This window comes from Schistocerca americana, chromosome 11 (assembly GCF_021461395.2).
Source record: "Schistocerca americana isolate TAMUIC-IGC-003095 chromosome 11, iqSchAmer2.1, whole genome shotgun sequence".
Classification (NCBI taxonomy): domain Eukaryota; kingdom Metazoa; phylum Arthropoda; class Insecta; order Orthoptera; family Acrididae; genus Schistocerca; species Schistocerca americana.
The window spans coordinates 198,312,102-198,336,016 of NC_060129.1; the positions used below are offsets into that span (position 1 = coordinate 198,312,102).

The following is a 23,915-nucleotide window of genomic DNA, read 5'->3' on the forward strand; positions in this document are numbered from 1 at the left end:
TCCTCTCAATCCACTCCCTCGTGTCGTCATTGTGCTCTGCACGAACTAAGTGGGTCCACTGCCCCTGTGTCACATTCGTATCCCACCAACTGGCTGCCTCCCTATGACCCGTCACCGCCTTTCCTGAACCTACCCTTCTGCTCCTCACATCTTTTTTCCCCTCACCCTTTCCATCTGACACTACTCCCATCCCAGTCTACCGGCTGAGCTGCAGGACCGGCATTATGTATGCTGTGTGCAGTGTAGGGAGAGAGAGAGAGAGAGAGAGAGAGAGAGAGAGAGAGAGTGTGTGTGTGTGTGTGTGTGTGTGTGTGTGTGTGTGTGTGTGTGTGTGTGTGTGTGTGTCCCCTCCAGTTGAAAAAAAGCATTCATCCAAAAACTAGTGATGCTTTCATTACACTGAAGTGACAGAAGTCCTGGAATAGTGATATGCAGATATACAGATTGTGGTAGTACCGTGTACGGAAGGCATAAAAGGGTAGTGCATTGGCGGACTGTCATTTGTACTCAGGTGGTGCATGTGGGGAGGTTTCCAATGCAGTTATGCACACACAACAGGAATTAACTGACTTTGAACGTGGAATGGTAATTGGAGCTAGACACGTGGGACATTCTGTTTTGAAAATTGTTAAGGGAATTCAATATTCTGACATCCGCAGTGTCCAGAGCGTGCTGAGAATACCAAATTTCAGTCATTAACTCTCAGCACGGACAGTGCAGTGGCCGACAGCCTTCACTCGATGACAGAGAGCAGCGGCATTTGTGCAGAGTTGTCGGTGCTAACAGACGAGCGACCGTGCGTAAAATAGCTGCAGAAAACAACGTGGGACAAATAACGAATGTATCCGTTAGGACATTGCTGCCGAATTTGACGTCATCACCCACAGAGCCTCTCCTGGCCTCGTGACAGTATCGGTTGGACCCTGGACAACTGGAAATCTGTGGTCAGGTTAGACGAGTCGCAATTTCAGTCGGTAAGAGCTGACGGTAGGGTTACAGTGTGGAGCAGACCCCACGAGGCTGTCGACCCGAGTTATCGACGAGGCACTGTGCAGACGTAGAGCCGGCGTGGTTCAGTATTTCTGCAGGGGACATCCGATGACTCGTTAAATCCGTGCCACATTGAGTCGCTGCACTGAGCTGGGCGAAAGGAAGTCTGACACCGTATTAGGAGGTACCCCACGACTTCAGTCACCTCAGTGTATCTCTAGAACTTTCTGTACCTGACTTGTAACAGAAATGGTTTAAATCAATCTGCCACTTTTGTGCACGTTTGTTTGGTTTAAGCCATATTTCTTGACCGAGCAAGGTGGCGCAGTGGCTAGCACACTGGACTCGCATTCGGGAGGACGATGGTTCAATCCCGCGTCCGGCCATCCCGATTTAGGTTTTCCGTGATTTCCCTAAATCGATCCAGGCAAACGCCGGGATGGTTTCTTTGGAAGGGCATGGCCGACTTCCTTCCCCGTCCTTCCCTAATCTGATGAAACCGATGACCTCGCTGTCTGGTCTCCTCCCCCAAAAAATCCAATCCAATCCATATTTCTTGCTCCACTGTCGTTGATTTCCTTCAGTAATTTCTGTTAGTTTTAATGATGTATGTTAACTGTAATTTAATGATTGCATGTTGCAGGGACAATTGTGTGTGACAAAGACTTGCCCTTGTGGCTTTGTGAAGTAAAATATATCTGCTTAAAATATTTTCACTGTCTTTTTGTAGTCTTCGCGGTAAGAGTTTTCTACAGCCTCGCACATAGTGTCCCACGTCTATAGTATCGGGTGTTGTATCGTGAGGGATCGTGTCTAACATTTATTTTTCTGTATTCAAGTTGTACCGTGTACGATCCTACCAGTACATAGGGTGGTATGAAATGCTGGAAAAAATGTTTCATTATGAATTAAAAATGCCAAATGAAGTTACAACAAATTGAAATGTGTATCTTTCTAACAAGGAGTTTTCACCAGTGGACAAATATTTGTTGTTGTTGTTTCTATTATTATTATTATTATTATTATTATTATTGTAGTAGTAGTAGTAGTAGTAGTAGTAGTAGTTTTATATAATGTCCACAGTGTGCAATATACATGCTTTGCCACCTTTGATACACATAATCAGTAAAAAATCTTATAGGAGTAATCATTTGTCTCCCAAGTGTTATTATAGTTTCTTTTATTAACTGCAATATCTCTCTGCATCTTTGATCTGAAACCACCTCCAATTGTTCCAGGAGGCAGCCACCAGAGGGCATACTTCAGCTATTACACGGTAAAAGCTTCATTATTCCTGTGTGAAAAAAAAAAACAACATGGCCGTGTTCTTCCACATACCTCCCAAACCCAAACTTCTGCTACTTCTCTAGTGGCGATGTTATCGAAAGTTTGTTGAACTGTCTTCCGTCCTTTAGATGTAGACTTTACATGTAACTTTTTTGTGTGTAGAAAATAAATATTTAATAATGGCAAACATTCTTATTTAATGTTGTCCATTAACACATTAGAGACTGGCCACTTAGTAGAGTATAGGGCCTAAAAGTTGGCCATTTATACCATTATTTGAAGCATTATCAACGCACATGTAATTGGTGTATCTTGAAGAGTAATACGCACTAAAAAGGGTCAAGCTTCAAGATTTATTTTTCATATTTACTTTCGTTCTTTAATGAATTACAAATTTTGAAATAATGATGACAGAAAGTGTTGTTATCCTCCAAGGACAAAAATGTGAGGTGAGTTATGGAGCCAACTGTGAAACCTAATGAGTGCGCATATGAAACTACATCAGTGTGATCGTTTGTTACTTTCGAGGTAAATTAAGTCGACCAGTCGAGGGGCAGGTCATGAGATGTCCGTACATTGTTCTCGTACACAGTGAGTCCAGTTTTCGGGTGATAGATGGCTCGGATATTGAGAAAGTTGTAATCTGACCTGTACTCGAGCGTCGTCTTTTGAACACGGCATTGTGGCCCGGGCTGGGTTGGGCTCGGTCTCCGACGTGTTAAGAATGTGAGTAATAATTGGTAGTATTTGAGAGTATTTCCGTCCTACACACAGCTGAACAATGTGCTTAGACAGACAGTGTTCTTATCGTGAAGTTAACATATTGAGCTAAGCTTTAAACTCTGACAATGAGCCCATCGTCTCTCAAAGTTGTTGAACTATGCGTAGGACAAAAATACACTGTACTGCTAGCAGTTATTACTGTAAACATTTTAATATCACCATTAACTTTCTTCTTGGTAAGTGTGGCTCTATTTTTATGTGATCCATTGCTTTCTCCTCCATTTCACTGTGTTTGCAATTTCCTTTCCAATCACACAGGAGCCGTATCTTGGTTTTCCCTTTCCTATTACGTATTCATAAATAACGATCTGTAGTCTCATTTCCCCTTAAAATAATGAAATCTACTTTTTGTCTCTCGCTTTCTTCACTGCAGTAATTAGCAGTGGTGAGGGGGGAGGGGGGGGGGGCATGGAGGCCTGGCTGTCGCCTAGATAAAATGTTCACTCGCCTTTAGATGATATTCTGCAGCACTTACCTTCCCTGAAGCAACGAGTACAGCTGCTTACCAAGTGAAGTGTAGCCACACTACTAAATGTAACAACAGGACACATACAGTGTTTGTTTTGGGCTTGCCTAATTATCAAATGAAAGTAAGTCATAGGATGAAATCTATGGTGTATTGTCACTGTTGATTACATATGTGACTATCACGTCCATACTGTATAAATTTATAAGATCACTCTTGGGAGCCATTGTAGGTATTCACCCAGACATGCTACCAAAAAGTCTGCAGATTGAACACGCACTCAGTACTTTGAAAAATACACTTTGGACTGTCAGTTCTAAGTTACAGTTTTATGGAAAGTATAGGATGCCACTCACCATACAGTGAAGATGTTGAGTCGCAGAGAGGCAGAATGAAACGACTGCTGAACAAGTGTTTGTTTGCCCAAAAGGCCTTCTGCCTAAGTAGGCAAAACTTCTTTGTACAATTAGGAAACTAAGTTTTAACTCCTAGCCCCTAACCCACTAACCGACTACACTGCCGGACAGTGAAGGACCCAGAAGGGGAGGAGAAAATGAAAGGAAATGTCAACGGTGGAGAGGGTACGTGATGTTATTTCGGTGAATATGAAACAGAGTTAAATTTACGAAGCACTCGGCAGTGTGATTCGACTTATCAGTACGACGTTACGCCGCCTCTGGCCCGGATACGGCACATATTCGGTCGGGAAGGGTGTCACGGACCCACCGTATCCCCTCCCACGTCAGCCCGGCCCACGATTGCGGTAGCCGGCCCTCGTTATCCCAGATAGTGGCACCGAGGCAGAGTTCACGTGTGACGTATCCCTCGGATTTCTATCGGGAACAGAGCTGGGGATACGGGTGCTCACAGTTGTATCTCAACTTCTCGGAAACGGTCCGTACAGGAATGTGCCGCACGTGGACGTGTAGTGCCGTGCCGGAAAATGGCGCCGCGATACTTTCAAATGTTGTCAGAATTGTTACAATCTGTGGCCTGCAGTTGTATACCGTTTCCCTCCCTACTGTGATGCTGGGAGTAACACTGCCGTGCCTCTCCGAAGTAGTGTAAATAGAGGATTTCTCCTGAGGCCGCCACCGTGGTCGTCTGGGGTAGTACGAATTGGCAATTCGTCACAGAATGCAGTGTGATGCCGTTCGTTGGGGATCTGTGCTTCCCAGTCTAATACACTAATTTGTGCTTCCCAGTCTCGGCACCACTCCAAATGCAGCCTACTTACGGGAAGGTAATACCCGAGTCCAGCCGCCATTGCTGCCTGGCCGAGAGTGTACGACCACCACAAAATGTTGCAGGTGATCCGTAATTTGTTTGCCGACAGGAGGTGTAGGTGTGAAGGCTGGCAGTACCCTCGGTGCGCGAAATGGCGATCCTCCCGTGCTGCGGTCGGATGCTTTCGCCCGGAACCTTGACGGTGAGAGCGCCTGCTCTCGAATTCCCGTGGAGCCCGACATTGGCTGACTGTAATGCCTAAATGTTCCGCAGATCTGGATACTGACCAGCTGGCCAAATGGAGACCGACAGCGAGACCCTTTCAAATTCTGTCGGCTACCGATAACCTGGTGTCACACTAGTCCGTGGCAGCTCGAAATGGAACGCGGACGGTTTGTCAGTATGCCACCTCCGGTGTTACATTTTCTGTGTGTGATCTGTAACCCTTCAGTGTCAGATGTCAGTAGATTTATGTAGTAAATTTCTGTCGGTCACCTTTCTTGATGTTTGATGAGGTGGCCCTGAAAAGACAGTTCCACCAAACCACGTTACAGCAGTCTTCACTGTGCTTGTCGTGCACGTACAGATGCCAAAAGAGACCATTAATTGTCTTCCGAGCCAGGTTTTTTCTCTCCTTGTCTTCTAAAGACATTCAAACCGTGACACCGAGGAACGATCGGCACCACTCGGCAGTTGGAGACTTGTACTCACCGTCCCACCTTGTAGACGTGACGGGTTCGAGACGTTCTTCCGTCAGTATCTCCCTCAGTGCAATGTCCCGACACTTACTAACTTCGGAATGTCTCGAACATCTTTTGTCATCACAGAAGACTGGAAGAGGTATATGTCATCCTAAAAATGTCACGACATAGAAGGGCGAATCAGAAAGTTCCTATTTTTTTTAGCCACATTACAGCTGTAAATGGAAAGTCAGTATATCCATTGCCAGCATTGGACCTTTCTCAGTTCGTGCCGACCTTATCTGCCGGTAGCTCTGCCGTGTGGCGGTGCTGTCATTTGTTAATGATGGCAGATGTGCTTCACACGTCCACAGCATTAAAACGACAAAGTGTGCTTCGTTTTCTATGGAGCGAGGGACAGACACCTGTCAGGTTGGACGGGAAAATGCAACCCACACGTGGGGAAAACTGTCCCACTTTGAGAACATTGAAGCGGTGGGGTTGTGAGTCCGAAAAAGGCCGCGAAGCCTCGCACGGTGGCGAGCGTTCGGGGAATCCGTGTTCGTCGCTGACAGATGACGACACTTCCTGCGTGGATGCAATAGTGAAAGCAAATCGGTGTGTGCGTGTCACAACTGTTTCCTGTGAGCCTGGCATATCGTACGGGAATGCTTATGACAATGTTCACGGGTCTTCAGGGTACCAGAACGTTTTGTGTCGGTGGGTGCCTAAGCAGTCGGACTACACGATGAAAGGCGAGCGAATGGTGTCTTCACTGAATCGTCTGAAACGGTACTCCGAGGATGGTGAAGGTTTCCTGGGCTGCATTGTTTCTGGTGATGAAATGTGGATACTGTATTTCACACCAGAGTCCGAGCAGTGGAGCACAGTGTGAAAATATCCGGATTTGCCTGTTACATAAAAAATTCCATATTTCGTGAAAATGATGTTAACGGCCTTCTGGGATAGCCGTGGACCGTTCCTTCTGGATTTTGTGCCAACTGGTGCAACCGTCAATGCCGACACTTACTGTTCCACACCGTCACGTCCGAGCGCTGCCACTGGAGAAAGCGCCGAGGGATTCTCGATGTGGACGACGTGACTGTGCTCCGCGACAAAGTGAGACCACACGTGGGAATCGGAACTGCCGAAAAGCTCCGGGCGTTTCACTGGGAGATTCTGGACCGCCCACCTTACAGTCCAGACCTCGCCCATAGTGATTTCCAAACTTTCGGACTTCCGGAGAAGTTCCCGACAGGACAGCAATCACAAGTAACGGTAAAAACGAGACGGCAATCCGCCAGTGGTGCCGTAGTCAGCTGCTGAATTTTGCTGTAGGGGGAATCGCAGATTTAATGGTGTGACGGGGACAAATGCATTAACCGATGTGGGGTCTGTTTGGAAAGTTTGTGTAAGGTATGTAGAATGGGGTGTATATTTGTCATCACTTGTATGTACGTTAGTTTTGCTAATCGAAAATAGTTTCTGATTTGTCTGTGTATTTCAGTTTCCATGAAATTTCAGTGTGTAATGCTGTTCGTGTCCATTACGTACCTTACTGTGCCTGGGAATGACACTACACATTGACAACACTCTTGCACTCTGGTGACCGTTCTAAGTGTCACAAGGAATTGAAACTCCTAATCGTTTAAAAATCCACCGATGCTTCTTATGTGTGCAAAGTCACAGTCACATCCGACCACGTCTTTCAGGTACTTAACCTGCTTAAAAATTAAAACAATATAAAAATCAATCCGTGTAAGTTCATTTATTAGTGTACATCTGAACTGTAGAAAATGGTCTCTAATACGGGATCTGTCCTAAAACCTTCCCTGATCGGCAGCCGTTGTCTGACAGATTTCTCAGGCATAGACACTGTTTTCTCTGTGGAAATCAATTGCACCAATCACTGTAACTTAACAGAGCCCACATTACCGTAGTCACTCACACCGACACAGTGGAATTCTCGAAAACCACTCCGTTTGGCGATTGCCGGTCACATTTGCACCCCGTCCACACGTACGCCGCATTGTCTCGCCGGGATGTCGGCACGCCGACTCGTGGTCGAATTCCTCGTGACGTTCTCGGTCTTCTCAGTTTCCGTGGCTGCAGTAGTGTCACAGGTGCTCCAGCTCAACTCGTTGCTCAGTGTAGTGTGCGACCCAGCATCCCCAGTGCGTGTAGACTGTTCACCCACTGCACGGTCCCACAGTGTGTGCTCCAGAGTGCCCACACTGCCACTGGTGTAACTGTCATTCATGTGGCTTTTGATACTGTACTGATTTGGCATGTAGTCCGTGACTGATCCATTTCATGTTTCACTCTGCTTGACGGATGGAAAACACTGAAAAAAAAAAAAACACTCGTTTTTAGTCTCTCCCTGATCTTAGGGACAAATCTGTGTGTTCTCCTTCCTGTGTTGGTTTTCCATTCATTTTGCCATCTGTTATTAACTTTTTCATGTTGGCCTTAGTTCCGTGTATCCTCTGTACAGTTTCTGACAGAATGAAAAGTGTGATATAGAAGGACAGAACTTTGAAACAAATTGACAAATTTATTGAAATGTAGATTGAAAACGAGGAAAAATATCCACCATTACGTATCATAAATGCCCTTCACCTGGTTTTCTATAGAACGCCGTACGGGGCGGTCACCGTTCCGTTCCGTACATTTCTGACAAACAAAAGCTCCCACTACGCGATCCAATGTGTTCGGTGGGATCTCCTCGACAGCTGTACGTACCCTTTTGTCGAATTCGGCCACGGTACGAGTACGGGTTACGTACACTTGACTCTGCTAGTACCCCCACGAGATGTCGGGGGCAGTGAAATTGGGCTACTGTGCTGGCCAATGAATGTCTCCAAATTGGGGAAACCAGTTGACTAGGAAAATGATGCCACAAGACGTTCGCAGAGTGGCAGGTCGTACGAACTGTTGCCGCCTCCTGTCGGAAGCACGTGTCACGATCTCTGGTAACCTTTACTGCACGACCGTGAAGATACTCGAAAGAAAAGAACTGGACGGATTGTGTCAAATGAAGCCGAGCCACGCCACACCACAGGGGGGACACGTTCTCAACGAAGGCGTTCCTCGTGCATACTCCAGCTGCCTCGGTTACGTGGTGCCTCTATTTCTGTTTATTTGTACCACTTTGTACACGAAAATGGAGCTCACCTGAAATCGGTAGTTTCGCAGTTTCGGGCCACCCGCCAAAGGTTCCAGGTAGAGGTTAGTCGGGCAAGTTCATCTCGTACACTTAGTTTCAGTACGACCTGCTATTTTTACGGGTGGAAGTGCAGGTTGTCACTGGCGGGGCAGTGCAGGGAACGATCTGGCTCCGTTGGCGCCGAGGCACGCCTGGCGTCAGTACGGTGAGGACTCGGGGTGAGTGCTCGACGCACCTCACGACTTGCGTGTTCTCCGTTTCCGTGGACTTTACTCCTCTGCACAAAATGCAGTAGTGCCGAGTAGCTGCACCCACTGTACATTTACCCGATTATCCAGAATTTTATCGTGTCATTTCGACTCGAAATGGCAATAAGAGTCACCGACGTGACGAGACTCGTTACGTCCGAAATACACCTCGGCGGCAAGTGCTCGGAGCTGTGTACTCTGCGAGGCTGTAATTACAAATGGCCGTCCTGCCTCAGTGCATCTCACGCGTACTTATTTCGGGCAGGCGCGATAGCGACTGTGTGCTGTCCGATTAGAATTGTGCTGTTCATTCTGTCACACCCTGTACTTCCTTTTGAATGTCCTTCTGTACCCGTATAGAGCACCAAAATCTGTAACTCCCAAAACTGTCTCTGTTTCACCGAAACAGTACCACCGTCCCGACTTCGACCGGCCCGTCGGTCTCCGAGATCGGCGGCGTCGGATGTGACGCCCCCGACTCGACCCACCTCGGCTCGGCACCGGACGCGGGTACCGGTGACGGGCGACACTACTGCTCCGGCCTCGACGTCCGGTGGCAATTCTGACAGTGGTAACGGCGCCACCGATACTTGTAGAGGGGGAACCGTCACGGGCAGTGTCGAAAATGGTTCGGGAGAGGAGCGGCACTGTGGCGGTGCCGGCTCGCCCGGTGCTGCCCACGTGAAGCCGCCATTTTCCTATGCGGAGCTCATCGCGACGGCCATAACCCATTCGCCTCTCAGGTTGGTACTACTGCCACAGTTGCTAAATTCTTTAGTTAAAATATGCTACAACATCCTCAATACGTGCCACCACAGATTGGCATTACCCGTGGTATCTTATACGTATTACAGCTCCGTCCATTACCGTGCGAGTTACTCCCGGATGCCTTAACACGAGTGCTGTCATCTTGTCCCTACTTCCTGCCAGTATTTTCCACATTTCTCTCTTCGCTGATTCTGTGGAGAAATTCTTCGCTTCTCGTCTTACCCTTCCACATAATTTTGAACGTATTTCTATAGCTCTGTGTTCCAATTGCATCCATTCTCTTATTCTATTTCACAAAGTCCGCGAATCAGCTCCTTGCTTGATGTGCTCCAAACATACGTTCTCAGAAATTTCTACCTCAGATTAAAGCACGTGTTTGATCGTATCGGACTTCTTTTGACCACGATTGCACCTTTTGCTTCTGCTAGCCCGCTTTTTATATCCTCCTTTCTCTCTCGTATCTTTTTTCATTTCTAGTTTTAGCAGAGTTGCTTCAATTCATCTAAACTGTGGTCCCCAACTTTGACGTTAAATTTATCGCCGTTTTCACATTTCGTACTCCTCGTTCCTTTCTGCCTGCCTCATATTTGTGTATTTAGGCCTAACCGTACGATTCTTTTCGTACACCATCCCATCGACTGCCATTTTCACCAATTATCCGTATCGCAATATGTACCCGACTATTCCAGCTCTCCATTTCTTTCCGTCCTTCAGCAGGCATTCTTTCCTTGATTTTTTGAGGGCTTGGTCAATGCACCTGTTCATCAGCACTCCCTGTAATACACTGTTCTTCATGTTTCACACCCATATAGCTCACATCTCCAAGATTAAGAATTTATTAAACTATTTCTGCTATATGTTGGCAGGTGTTATCTTTTACAGCAGGTCCTCTTGCTGGAAGAGTTATTTTGGCACTTCTTGCGGTAATAGTTCTTTTCCTATGTATATATATTGAAATAATACTGCTTCTGAAGTTCATTCACAATCACTGACAAATGTCTCCGTTACTAGCTATTTTGAAAATTTTTGTGAAAGCAGTATACAAGAGAACTGTGGAACGTCTCGGTTCACATGACTTGTGCTCAGAATTGCAGTTTGCCTTCAGGAAAGGAGTATGCTCAAAAGATAACATATTCTTCTTTTGTTTGTAAGGCCCAAGCAGGACTACGGTAGGTTGCGAAGAGTACGAAGCTTGTCGAGAAAGTGAGAGCACTCGTGCTCTAACAAACAATGGAAAATCCAAATTGGAATAACGATAATATTAAGAAAAGGATAGACTGCTTCTCACCGTGTAGTGGAAATGTTGAGTCACAGACAGGCACAACATAAGCTTCCGGCCAAAAAGCATTCTTAGACATTACACACACAGACACCCACAAATGCAAGTCTCACACACATGACGACTGTCTCTGGCTACTGAGACCAGACTTAACCTCAGCAGCCAAAGACAGTGGTCATGTGTGTGAGACTTGCATTTGTGTGTGTCTGTGTGTGTGATGTCTAAGAATGCTTTTTGGCTGGAAGCTTATTTGTTTAGTAGTCTTTTTGTTGTGCCTGTCTGTGACTCAACATTTCCACTACACGGTGAGAAGCAATCTACCCGTCGCCGTTCTCCTGGTGCACCCGACGCGTTTAAGTGCGGCATCCGGGTTTTCCCTAAAGTGCTAAGGATGTGGTGGTGCATACCGTGCCACTGGCCTTTTAACCTCTAGGAACGAGTTTAGGCGCACCGAGTCACAGCTACCTGAGCGCGACAGACGTGTAAACACGCAGACCTGTCTTTCCGCACTGCTCTACCGGTAGCTGTTCGGCGGTCTGACTGTATAGTTCGAGAGTGCATATACGTTTGTTGCAGTGTTTTCGCTTTGCAGAATTAGACTTCACTTTCCGTGTTTTCGTCAGTTTTCTTGTTTTCTACGGGAGAAATGTCACTTCGCCGTGGTTGCACAGATTGAGAGATCCTGGATGTGCTCACAAGGAGCGACAGTGATTGTGAATTATCTGACGTTTCTAGCAGTGACGAGTCTTCGACAGAATCTCTGAGCTGTAGTCCTCGGCTTTTTACGTCGGAAGGGAGAGCAAGAATTACAGTCACCGGTTCCTCTCAAACTGAGGAATCAGAAAGTAGCAATGAAACAGTTTGGAAAAGAGCGCGCTTAAACTATTACTTTGATGACACGAGTTCAGGACACAAATGTCAACTAGATACTGACCCAAGCATTCTTTCATTTTTTGTGATATTTATGTCTGAAGATCTGTTGCAATTTATTGCAGGCAAAACAAATCATTTTTACGTTTACACCACAGAATCTGTGAATTCTCGACTGACAAAGTGGAAGGACACTGGATTTGAGAAAACGTATTGTTTTGTTGCTATTTGCCTTCTAATAGTCCAAGTTAAGAATTTAAAATTAAGTGATTATCGGTCCAGAGATACACTTTTGAACACACCACTTTTCAGCGAAATTATGTCCCGGGACCATTTTTGTCTACTTCTGAGAACGCTACACTTCAGTGATAACTCTGCTAGTACTGGAGGTGACAGTCTATTTAAAATTAGGATGATTGTTGACAAAGTAATTCATTTCGTCCACATCGCAGGTTGTGTTCCAAAAATAAACAGCATAGAGACAGAAGTGATCCCCTAGGCTGTGGCTAAGCCATGTCTCTGCAATATCCTTTCTTTCCGGAGTGCTAGTTCTGCAAGGTTTGCAGGAGAGCTTCTGTAAAGTTTGGAAGGTAGGAGACGAGGTACTGGTAGAAGTAAAAGCTGTGAGGATAGGGTGTGAGTCGTGCTCGGGTAGCTCAGACGGTAGAGCATTTGCCCGCAAAAAGCAAAGGTCCCGAGTTTGAGTCTCAGCCCGGCAGACAGTTTTAATCTGCCAGGAAGTTTCTTACCAGTGCACACTTCGTTGCAGAGTGAAAATGTCATTCTGGTAACTCTGGCATTACTTAGCACCATTTTAGATACATGGTTTTTATATGTTTATATGTCTTTTTTTGTATATATGTTTTTTATGTTTTTATTGGTTTAATATACTTTCCAATCAAGGACTAGGACTTCAGTTGGGTTCTGTTATCTCATTGTGGATGTAACCAAGTAGTTCAATTTCCTCAGCTGTAAGTATTTTTAAGTGTATCTTATTTCTCCTGAGTGTAATTGTTAATATTCTCTGTCTCTTGTACTGGATTGTTATTTAACACCGAGATCCATTTTGTTACTGCAATTTCCGAGGTCTAGTCCGCGTGTCATTTAATTTCGTGTCTACCACTAGACGTCACAATCTTCGACCTGCGACAGGGTGGCATGTGCTCGGCTCCACAGAATTCAGTGTGTGGCCAGTGGTGTAATGTGCAGTTCTATTTGACACCTGCAAATATATTTTAGTACGTTGACGACTCCCGAGGATTGTGCGACTTTTAATTTTTCGTTTCCCCCAAGGATTTTGACTACGGTTTTATCCTATCATACGTGGACTGTCACGTGCTGTCCGGGCTCGTCTTTTGACTGAGTTGTGGAGATATTTTCCGATCACACACGGTATGGATTGGATACCCATCTGCCATTTCATCCGAGGTTTTACCGAGGAGTGACACATTTTTATGTGCACTTGCACCTTGGGAGTGGTGCAACACGAAATATTAGTTTTGTGAGTACATTGCTTTACTGTCTACTTTGTTCGGCACGTGACGTTGTGACTATTAGCGCTGTTACTTATGTAGTTTGATTCTGTATGCAGACATGACCTGAAGATTTACCTCCAGAGTACGACACTGTTCATCACACAATAAACAGCTATTGCGGATTTGTACTTCACTCAGTTTAATGTAGACTATTTTACCATCTCTGATTTTAAATTATTTGATTGTCCTTCTCATTATGTACAACTTCTTTAGCTGTGGTTGCCTGACCTATAAGGTTTTTCTTTTTTTCTTGTTTTATCGATCAACCCAATTTTCAACTTCCTTCTGTAGCACACATCTCAGATGGTTCAGTTCTATTCTTTTTTTGATTTTCCCAAGGTCCATTATTCACTTCTGTACACTGCAGTCCTCCAGCTGCCTCCTGTGGCCGAGGTCACTGACACACACTTCTGCAGTGGTGCTCGACCGGACGGTAAGCCGGTTCGAATCCTGGTGTTGGAAAAAATTTTCACTAGCAGTATTTGACCAGCAGGAGTAGGAGAGGTAGTGGCATATAGTTCTCGATCACCGTACTTTGTGCTAATGCCATTGTTTAAATAGCAAACCTCTGCACAGTGTCTGTGAAGTGAAGGCCTGTGACACTGTTGGCAGTGATCCATCTGTCGAACGGGAACGCTATTTGCAAGGAGTGGGCTGTTCGCCAGCAACGAGTCTGCTTCTTATGTCTTCGGGTTGGGGTTGTCCATCGTGCATTATTTTGCTTTCAAGGTATGAGTATTTCATAACAACTGGGCCTCAAAATTCTAAATGAACAAAATAAGGCAACAGAGTATTGAGAGATGCGATTCTCGTGAGCTTCAAAGCAGAAAAACCTATAAACTAACCCCATATATTTTCCAATTGTAGAATTTCGAGAGGGGTACAGGGACTTGTCGGACACCCACAGTAAAGTGCCAGAAAGTGCCCTGCGACCCCAGTTCCGATTCGATACGGACTGAGCCGTGTACTTTTGTTTGTCCGGCAGGAGGGCGACGCTGTCGGAGATCAACGCCTACATCGTGAGTCGCTTTCCCTACTACGAGCACAAGAAAGGCTGGCAGAACTCGATTCGCTACAACCTCTCGCTGCACAGGTGCTTCGTCAAAGTGCCGCCGGAGGGCGGCAACAGCAGAGGCAACTGCCGGAGTGGCTACCGCAAAGGCAACTACTGGATGCTCGGTGAGTGTTTGGCCGGTACCTGGGAGACCGGTAGTCACGTGGCCACCTTCTCATTTTCTAGACTCGTCGGTGGTAAGAAAAAAAATGTCCTCCAGTTTCCGAATGTGTCGGGTGGTTAAAAAGCCACGAGTTTTTGACAGTGGCCTGCCAGTGCGTCCAAATATAGTCTAGCAGCTGCCAGTCACGTGACTCGTTGCCACTGTAGTGCCGTTTACGGGCCTACGTCGACTCGGTGCTCATTGTGCTCGCTTTGGCTTCAGTGATTGGCTGTTGTTTTATGGTCACAGCTCCACAGTGGTGTGTTTCTAACCGACAGTTAGCCGGAAGTTTTTGCTCGAATCGACAGAAATGGAAGCTTTTATATCGTGAACACCTTCACCAAATGGTATCGGACAGATACTCCAGTACTTCTATCCCTATGTTATTTGTTGTTTAAATTTTTGTCCTTATATACACTTATTCTCAGAATAGAAAAAAGCCTTTCTTTCACGTGACGAATGGCGTAAGTAGTTAGTGGCTCTTGTGTGTGTAATGTTACTGGAACTTTTCAGGTGGAGATGGCAACACATCGTGCCCAGAGGACGTGCGTCTGTAGACTGTAGCCACGTTTCAGACTTCGAGGAAAGGAGAATCGTTGACACGAGGGACAGGGGAGCCTCGTATCGACAGACAGACAGTTGCCTGCAGCACAGTGACCGCAGAATGAGTGGTGGTGAGATGGACTCGGGACAACAGTGTGGCGACAAGAGTAGGCACGAGTCCTACACGAAGGGCTACACCCCCAGAAGATTGTAAGATCTTCCAGCTGGCTGTGACGAATAGACGGATGACGACAGCTGAAGTCTGGACAAAGGCAACAGGCAGTGCGTCACCACGAACCACCGGGAACAATTTACTGGAAGCTGGCACGTAATGTCAGTTGTCGTTTACTGCCAACATCGTACTGCAGACGACAAAACGTAGCACGGTGTAGAAACAGGGAGTGGTACTGTGCAGTGTTCGGTGACGTGTGTCGCTTCCCTCTGTGGCAGACAGATTGATGTTAATGTGTCTGTAGTAACCTGGTGACAGGAACACATTCAGTAAACGTTATAGGACTGATGCTGCAGTACTTGTGTGCCTGTGGTACGTGTTGTTTTAATTTTCATTCTCGCAACCAATAACTGTTAACTCCTGTAATTATGGTTGGGGGGGGGGGGGGGGGGGGGCGGCGATCTATTTTATAGGACAACAGGCCTGATTTGGTTATTGTTGAAGGGAGGACCATATTCTGCAAAATCTGGCAAGAATGGTGAGCACTGTTGTCATATGCTTCATCACCAGGTGTATTCCAGCAGGATACTGCAAGACCACACACCGCAGTTCTCACCACGGACACCTCGAGGAATGTACATATCCCAGATTGTATTTTCCAGCTCCGTAATTTGTCACCCACAGAGCACATTTGTAACGCAGGTAAGGTTCCGTATCGATGTTGTCTACAGACATTAGTTCCGAACAGAATGAAAGTTAAATTGTCTTAATACCCATTATACGGTGAATATTTCCAGAAACTTTGACAGTTAGTGGCCCGGTCCTTCGTGGTGTAGCATATTCCATTTCTATCAGTATAATTGGTTCGTATACGAATGCGCCGTGTGTGTTCCGAAAGAACAGACACCGCACATTCGTACAATTATTTCACCTGGACGGGTAAGAATCCACCTTCTTCAATGCAGGCGCACATTACGTCTGACCTCCTGCGTGAATCTGAAAGTAGCGAGTGTGGAGGACACGGACCGGGACTGCAGACAGGTGGTGCCGGGTGGGAGGGTGGGTCAGTCGAGACAGTCCGCGCAGGTGCGATAAACACTGTGTTCGGGGTGGCGCAGTAGTTAACACAGCAGGGAGCAGGAGATCCCGGGCTCGAGTCACGGTCTTGGAGACATTTTCAGTCATCGCCACTGATTCCACATAGCCCTGATGCAACAGACGTCAGTAGTTGCTTTTGTTTCTTTTCTCCCCCCTCCGTTTCTCCTTCAATTTACACACAGTTGTTTTTATTAAATCTTCACTTCATATAGTAATTTCATTCTTCTACTATTTTAAGTTATTTGTCATTAGATTGAAGAGTTCCAGCAAAGACATCACAACACGTCATTGTCAGTTGAGAGAAATTTCAGACACGGAGAACTTCGAAGTCGTTTCCTAGAGGAGTGTGTAAGGATTGTTGCTTTTCAGCATACGTACAATTGACTTTACGCGTAACACAGAAAGTGCCGTGAAGCTTTTGCCAAAGATTGTTGTATACAGAGAATTCACAGTGCTAGAAAATTGTAGCAGAATGTTGCAAGGCCTACAGAGGATTGGCACTTGTTATGAAAAATTGCTGTCGGACCTCAGCGTAAACAGACGTATACATATTATGAATAAGTAGACTCGAAGAGTCGGTGTCGAACGATTACACTGGCGATGAACAGTCACCGAAAGCTGTTACGCTCGCTAAATACCTGGAAGTATGGGTACTGCGCGATAGAGAGTGAATGGCCACATTAAAATAATTGCAGGTGAGGTAGATGCGAGACTGAGATTCGTCGGGATGTGCAGTCCATTCACAGAGAACGCATATTGTATGAATATCAAGAGCTCAGATGGAAACCCAGTTCTAAGCAAAGAGGGGAAAGCAGAAAGGTGGAAGGAGTATATAGAGGGTCTATACAAGGGCGATGTACTTCAGGACAATATTACGGAAATGGAAGAGGATGTAGATGAAAATGAAATGCGAGATATGATACTGCGCGAAGAGTTTGACAGAGCACTGAGTGACCTGAGTCTAAACAAGGCCCCGGGAGTAGACAACATTCCATTAGAACTACTGACGGCCTTGGGAGAGCCAGTCCTGACAAAACTCTACCATCTGGTGAGCAAGATGCATGAAACAGGCGAAATACCCTCAGACTTCAAGAAGAATATAATAATTCCAATCCCAAAGAAAGCAGGTGTTGATAGATGTGAAAATTACCAAACTATCAGTTTAATAAGTCACAGCTGCAAAATACTAACGTGAATTATTTACAGATGAATGGAAAAACTAGTAGAAGCCGACCTCGGGGAAGATCAGTTTGGATTCTGTAGAAATGTTGGAAAATGTTAGGCAATACTGACCCTACGACTTATCTTAGAAAATAGATTAAGGAAAGGCAAACCTACGTTTGTACCATTTGTAGACTTAGAGAAAGCTTTTGACAACGTTAACTGGAATACTCTTTCAAATTCTAAAGCTGGCAGGGGTAAAATACAGGGAGCGAAAGGCTATTTACAATTTGTACAGAAACCAGATGGCAGTTATAAGAGTCGAGGGACATGAAACGGAAGCAGTGGTTGGGAAGGGAGTGAGACAGGGTTGTAGCCTCGCCCCAATGTTATTCAATCTGTATATTGAGTAAGCAGTAAAGGAAACAAAAGAAAAATTCCGAGTAGGTATTAAAATCCAGGGAGATGAAATAAAAACTTTGAGGTTCGCCGATGACATTGTAATTCTGTCAGAGATGGCAAAGGACTTGGAAGAGCAGTTGAACGGACTGGACAGTGTCTTGAAAGGAGGATATAAGATGAACATCAACAAAAGTAAAATGAGGATAATGGAATGTAGTCGAATTAAGCCGGGTGATGCTGAGGGAATTAGATTAGAAAATGAGACACTTAAAGTAGTAAAGGAGTTTTGCTATTTAGGGAGTAAAATAACTGATGATGGTCGAAGTAGAGAGGATATAAAATGTAGACTGGCAATGGCAATGAAAGCGTTTCTGAAGAAGAGAAATTTGTTAACATCGAGTATAGATTTAAGTGTCAGGAAGTCGTTTCTGAAAGTATTTGTATGGAGTTTAGCCGTGTATGGAAGTGAAACGTGGACTATAAATAGTTTGTACAAGAAGAAAATAGAAGCTTTCGAAATGTGGTGCTACAGAAGAATGCTGAAGATTAGATGATAGATCATGTAACTAATGAGGAGGTATTGAATAGGATTGGGGAGAAGAGAAGTTTGTGGCACAACTTGACTAGAAGAAGGGATCGGTTGGTAGGACATGTTCTGAGGCATCAAGGGATCACAAATTTAGCATTGGAGGGCAGTGTGGAGGGTAAAATTCGTAGAGGGAGACCAAGAGATGAATACACTAAGCAGATTCAGAAGGATGTAGGTTGCAGTAGGTACTGGGAGATGAAGAAGCTTGCACAGGATAGATTAGCATGGAGAGCTGCATCAAGCCAGTCTCAGGACTGAAGACCACAACAACAACTTGTCTGTGGTGTGGGTGATTTGCTCAGATTAGAGTTTTGGAATGTGGAAAGTAGTTGAGAAGTACAAGGGAAAATAAATCTGCGAGGCTGGATCTCGCATTGTGTCCAGGTAGTTCAGTCGCCGATATGATTAGTGTACGGGGACAGAGGTTCTGGGTTCGAGAGCTGGTCTGCAAGACGTTTTTGATCTGCCAACTGAAAGCTCGTTATGAACATCTGTGTGACGAGTATGCTTCCTGCGTGACAACAGGCACGTGTACGAGGCTCGGTGTGACGATCATTAATGCACCGTATCGCACCGTGTCTGGCCCACCGGATCACTCGATCTTAATCCTGTAGGAATTATTTGGTAGTTTTTGGGACAGTGGGTGAAATGTTGCAGTTAACATTCCTATTATTTCACGAATGCGACGAATCTGATCGTAAATTAGTTGAACACAGCATATCGGAAGAAAATTGTGGACCCTCTCACTTGTCGAATTAAGTCCATTATCAATGGCAGAGGTGATGTTACACAGTGTTAAAACGATGTCACCTGTGAGTGACAAATTTTTTGTCTGTTTTGGATATTTTGTTTTGTCATACTGTGCCAGTGAGAATGTGAGTCGCAGGGTTTCGTGGCCACTATTAAAGGTATAATCTCGTAAGTTGTCAGGCCGTCCCGTGTTCCTCTTCATTTTCTTCTTACAGAGTCCACATTTTGACCCCTCACCTGGAATCATCTTCAGGAAGTTCCAGTTTCCACAGTTAGCTGGACACTGTCAAAGACCAGTTTGATGTTCACTAGTGAAAGGGAGTTTTCTGGAGCTTATCCTGATTAACAGCAGGATAAAGGCCACATTTTTAAATTCGTGCAAAATAACATAGTTTTTGTGGTGTCACCGCCAGACACCACACTTGCTAGGTGGTAGTTTTAAATCGGCCGCGGTCCATTAGTACATGTCGAACCCGCGTGTCGCCACTGTGTGATCGCAGACCGGGTGCCACCACAAGGCAGGTCTCGAGATACGGACGAGCACTCGCCCCAGTTGTACGGACGATGTAGCTAGCGACTACACTGACGAAGCCTCGCTCCTTTGCCGAGCCGATAGTTGGAGTAGCCTTCAGCTAAGTCAATGGCTACGACCTAGCAAGGCGGTATTAGTAACATTGCATGTATCTAAAGAGTCTCACTTGTATCGCCACAATCACCAGATGTACCAAAAGGATGGATTAAAGTTGAGTATTCCAGAAGCTACGTACTTTTCTTTATAGCATTCATTACGTATCCTGTTTCAGACCTCACGCCCATCTGCGTGGGCGTAGCGCGTGCCTTTCGGCTTCCTCTCATTGTGTCTAGGCTGTCTTGTCTAGACACAACAGTTTTTCCATTGGGAAATGGAAGCACCAGATCACCTCCAACTGCACGAGTCTCTGAAGTGATGTATATCTGTGGCAAAGTGTGCATAGACGAACTCAGCAGACAGTAAGTGTGAAATCTGTGGCAGGAGAACATCATGAGAACTGTGCTCTTAGATATGGATACTGGCAATATGTAGACTCTAGTTAAGAAATGCAATATTTATGGTAGGGAATCCCAAAAGCAGCCTAGCTATCTAATGTATCTGTCTATGATAGATCTCTGGAACAAGAAGCTGTGCAAGTTCTTGGAAAAAGGCACAGGTCACACCCATCTACAAGAAGGGTAGTAGAAGTGATCCACAAAACTACCGTCCAATATCCTTGACGTTTGTTTGCAGAATCTTAGAAGATACTCTTAGTTCAAATGTAATGAGGTATCTCGGGCCGAAAGACCTTCTCAATGCGAACCAACACGGAGTCTGAAAACGTGCATCACGTGAAACCCAACTCACACTTTTCTCACGTGGCGTACTGAAAGCTTAGGATCGAGGCAACCAGGTAGATATTAATGTTTCTTTAATTCTGAAAAGCATTTGACTCAATACCGCACCTACACTCATTGTCAAAAGTACGATCCTGTGGGGGGATAGTGAAATTTGTGACTGGATTGAGGACTTTGTAGCGGGGAGGACACATCATGTTATTTCGAATGGGAAGTCAGATCTTGCATGCAATATTAATTGTAAAATCAGGCTGTTTGCAGGTGATGCAGTTATCTACACTGAAGAGCCAAAGAAACTGGTAAGCCTGCCTAATATCGTGTAGGGCCCCCACTATCACGTAGTCGTGCCACAACATGACATGGCACGGACCCGACTAATGTCTGAAGTAGTGCTGGAGGGAACTGACACCGTGAAGCCTGCTGTGCTGTCCATTAATCCGTAAGAGTACGATGGGGCGGAGATCTCTTCTGGACAGCACGTTGCAAGGCATCCCAGATATGCTCAATAATGTTCATGTCTGGGGAGTTTGGTGGCCAGCGGAAGTGTTTGAACTGATAAGTGTTCCTGGAGCCACTCTGTAGCATTTCTGGACGTACAGGGTGTCACATTGTCCTGCTGGAATTGTCCGAGACCATCAGAATGCACAGTGGACACAAATGGGTGCAGGTGATCAGACAGGACGCTTATGTACGTGTTACCCGTCACGAGTTGTATCTACACATGTCAGAGATCCCATATCACTCCAACTGCACATGCCCCACACCATTACAGAGGCTCCACCAATTTGAGCAGCTCCCTACTGACATACAAGGTCCTGTAGTGGTTAATAAAAAAGAAAAGGAGAAGAAAAGAAAAGGTCGAAAATGTGGGAAGAAATTGTGAATAAAAAGGGGTTTTTAAAATTGTTAATGATGGTGAAAAAGGGAAAGAATGAAATGCAAGTCGGACTTCGTATTACAGAAAAGTTATCGGACTTCGTGATTCGGAAAAGCTTTTGTTGGGGTGGTCCTTGTGGCATTTCTGAGCAAAAGTCAAACCAATTTGCACTACAAAAATTATCTGAAAGAGAACAGAGAATAACAAAATGTGATTAACAGGGGGAAATGGCGTAGATAAGAGTTCATTCTTTACCATGTTAATATGTCTTCTCTCGTGCGGCGTCCAGGTCTTGTTCTCCAAAAATTTCCTGTTTCATTTCTGCGTGAAAAGTCGTAGCTGCTCCGAAATTTTGCAGTCGTCCAGGAATCACTAATTGATACAAATCAAAACCGTCTTGGTATTGAATGCAATTTATTTTACGTTGCTACTTCCATCCTCCAAATTTTGTACCAACTTCCACAATACGTCTGACATCAATGAGTTTTTTCGTCTTAATCCGACCACGACTAGCTAATAAGTAAGTTAAGCTTCCGCCCTCAAAGACAAAAGCGGGTAGAAAAACGAAAAGAGTTACAATTTTAGTACCTTCATTTTCTTATATATTTTCTCTGCCATCGAGCGCTCGTACAGCTGCGACGGTATGATTTATATTCGAAGTCCCGCTACAGTCCCCAGATCCGTGAGGTTGTTTCCATACCCGTTCATATCCAACTGCTCGATTCAATTTGAAACGAGACTCATCTGACCGGGTGACATGTTTCCAGTCATCAACAGTCCAATGTTGGTGTTGACAGGCCCACGTGAGGCGTAAAGCTTCGTGTTGTGCAGTCATCGAGGGTACACGAGTCGGCCTTTGGCTCCGAAAGCCCGTATCGGTGATGTTTCATTGAATGGTTCACACATGCTGAAACTTGCTGATGGCCCAGCATTGAAATCTACAGCAATTTGCACAAGGGTTGCACTTTCCTCACATTGAATGATTCTCTTCCATCATTGTTTGTCCCATTGTTGCAGGATCTTTTTCTGGCAGCAGTGATGTCGGAGATTTGATGTTTTACTGGATTCCTAATATTCACAGTAAACTCGAGAAATGGTCATTAGCTGCCTCGGAGATGCTGTGTCTCATCGCTCGTGGCCGATTGTAACCACTTTCAAACTCACTTAAATCTTGATAACCTGCAATTGCAGCAGTAGTAATTGATCCAAAAACTGCACAGACACTTGTTGTATTCTGCCTGTTTACATATCTCTGTACTTTAATTCAAATGCCTACACCAGCTTCTTTGGCGCTTCAGTTTGTATTGAAGTACTGTCTGGACGAAGCTTCATAAATATTCAGTCAGATCTTGATAAGATTTCAAAGTGGTGAAGAGATTGGCAACTTGCTTTAAATGTTCAGCGATGTAAAATAGTGCACTTCACAAAACAAAAAAATGTGGTATCCTATGACTATAATATCAATGAGTCACTGTTGGAATTGGCCAACTCGTACAAATACCACGTGTAACACTTTGTATGGATATGAAATGGAATGATCGTATAGATTCAGTTGTACGTGGTAGACTTTGGTTTGTTGGTAGAATACTGGGGAAGTGCAATCAGTCGTAAAGGAGATGGCTTACAAATCACTCGTGCGGCCGCTTGTAGAATATTACTCAAGTGTGTGGGACTCGTACCAGATAGGACTAAAGGAGGATATTGAATGTATACAGTGAAGCACAGCACGAATGGTCACAGGTTTGTCGAATCCGTGGGAGAGGTCACAGGTACTGAAAGAACTGGAATGGTACTCCCTTCAAGACAGACATAAACTATCCCAGAAAGTCTATTAACAAAGTTTCAAGAACTGACTTTAAATGATTGCTATAGGGATATACTACAACCCTATTGTATCGCACACACAGGGGTTGTGAGGATAAGATTAGAATAATTACTGCACGCGCAGAGGCATCGATACAATCATTCTTCCCGTGCTCCGTAAGTGAATGAAACGGGAAGAAACCTCAATAACTGGTACAGTGGGACCTCTCAATGGTTTTCAGAGTATGGATGTCGATGTAGATGAAGTAATTTTGAGAGATACGATGACTCGAGGCTTCCAGCTTCCCGACTTCACCCACATCGAAGAAGTGAACACTCGGCTGTAGTGTGTGAGGAATAAAAACAACCTTGAGGCCACCTCCACAGGAAAACAATGATATTTGATAAACACGTTCCCCCTTTTTCGTTCTGTTATTACTACCTATTCAGTGTCAATGGCCCGGCAATAGTAGCCAGATAAATGTCTCTGCATTTCTGCAGAATAAACTTGTGAACATTATTTTTTACAAGCAAATGTAACACTGGTCTCCGGCAGTGTTCAGGCAACCGGGGACAGTAGAAGATCCTGAACGAGATCACACCGTATAGAGGCCGAAACTTTGACAGTATAAACCT

The 23,915-nt window shown here is 45.1% G+C and overlaps 2 protein-coding genes across 2 annotated transcripts in view; both read left to right on the forward strand.

Moving 5' to 3' along the window:
- LOC124553552 overlaps positions 1–23,915 on the forward strand; it is a 262,796-nt gene that overhangs the window by 227,845 nt on the left and 11,036 nt on the right. Inside the window, exons 26-28 of the mRNA XM_047127399.1 lie at positions 2,229–2,266; positions 9,257–9,590; positions 14,285–14,478. Of these exons, the coding sequence (XP_046983355.1) occupies positions 2,229–2,266; positions 9,257–9,413 (195 nt within the window). The 3' untranslated portion in view covers positions 9,414–9,590; positions 14,285–14,478. The remainder of the gene's footprint in view (positions 1–2,228; positions 2,267–9,256; positions 9,591–14,284; positions 14,479–23,915) is intronic.
- LOC124553553 (forkhead box protein L2-like) overlaps positions 9,473–23,915 on the forward strand; it is a 29,946-nt gene continuing 15,503 nt past the window's right edge. Inside the window, exons 1-2 of the mRNA XM_047127400.1 lie at positions 9,473–9,528; positions 14,285–14,478. Coding sequence (XP_046983356.1) covers positions 9,473–9,528; positions 14,285–14,478 — 250 coding nt within the window. The remainder of the gene's footprint in view (positions 9,529–14,284; positions 14,479–23,915) is intronic.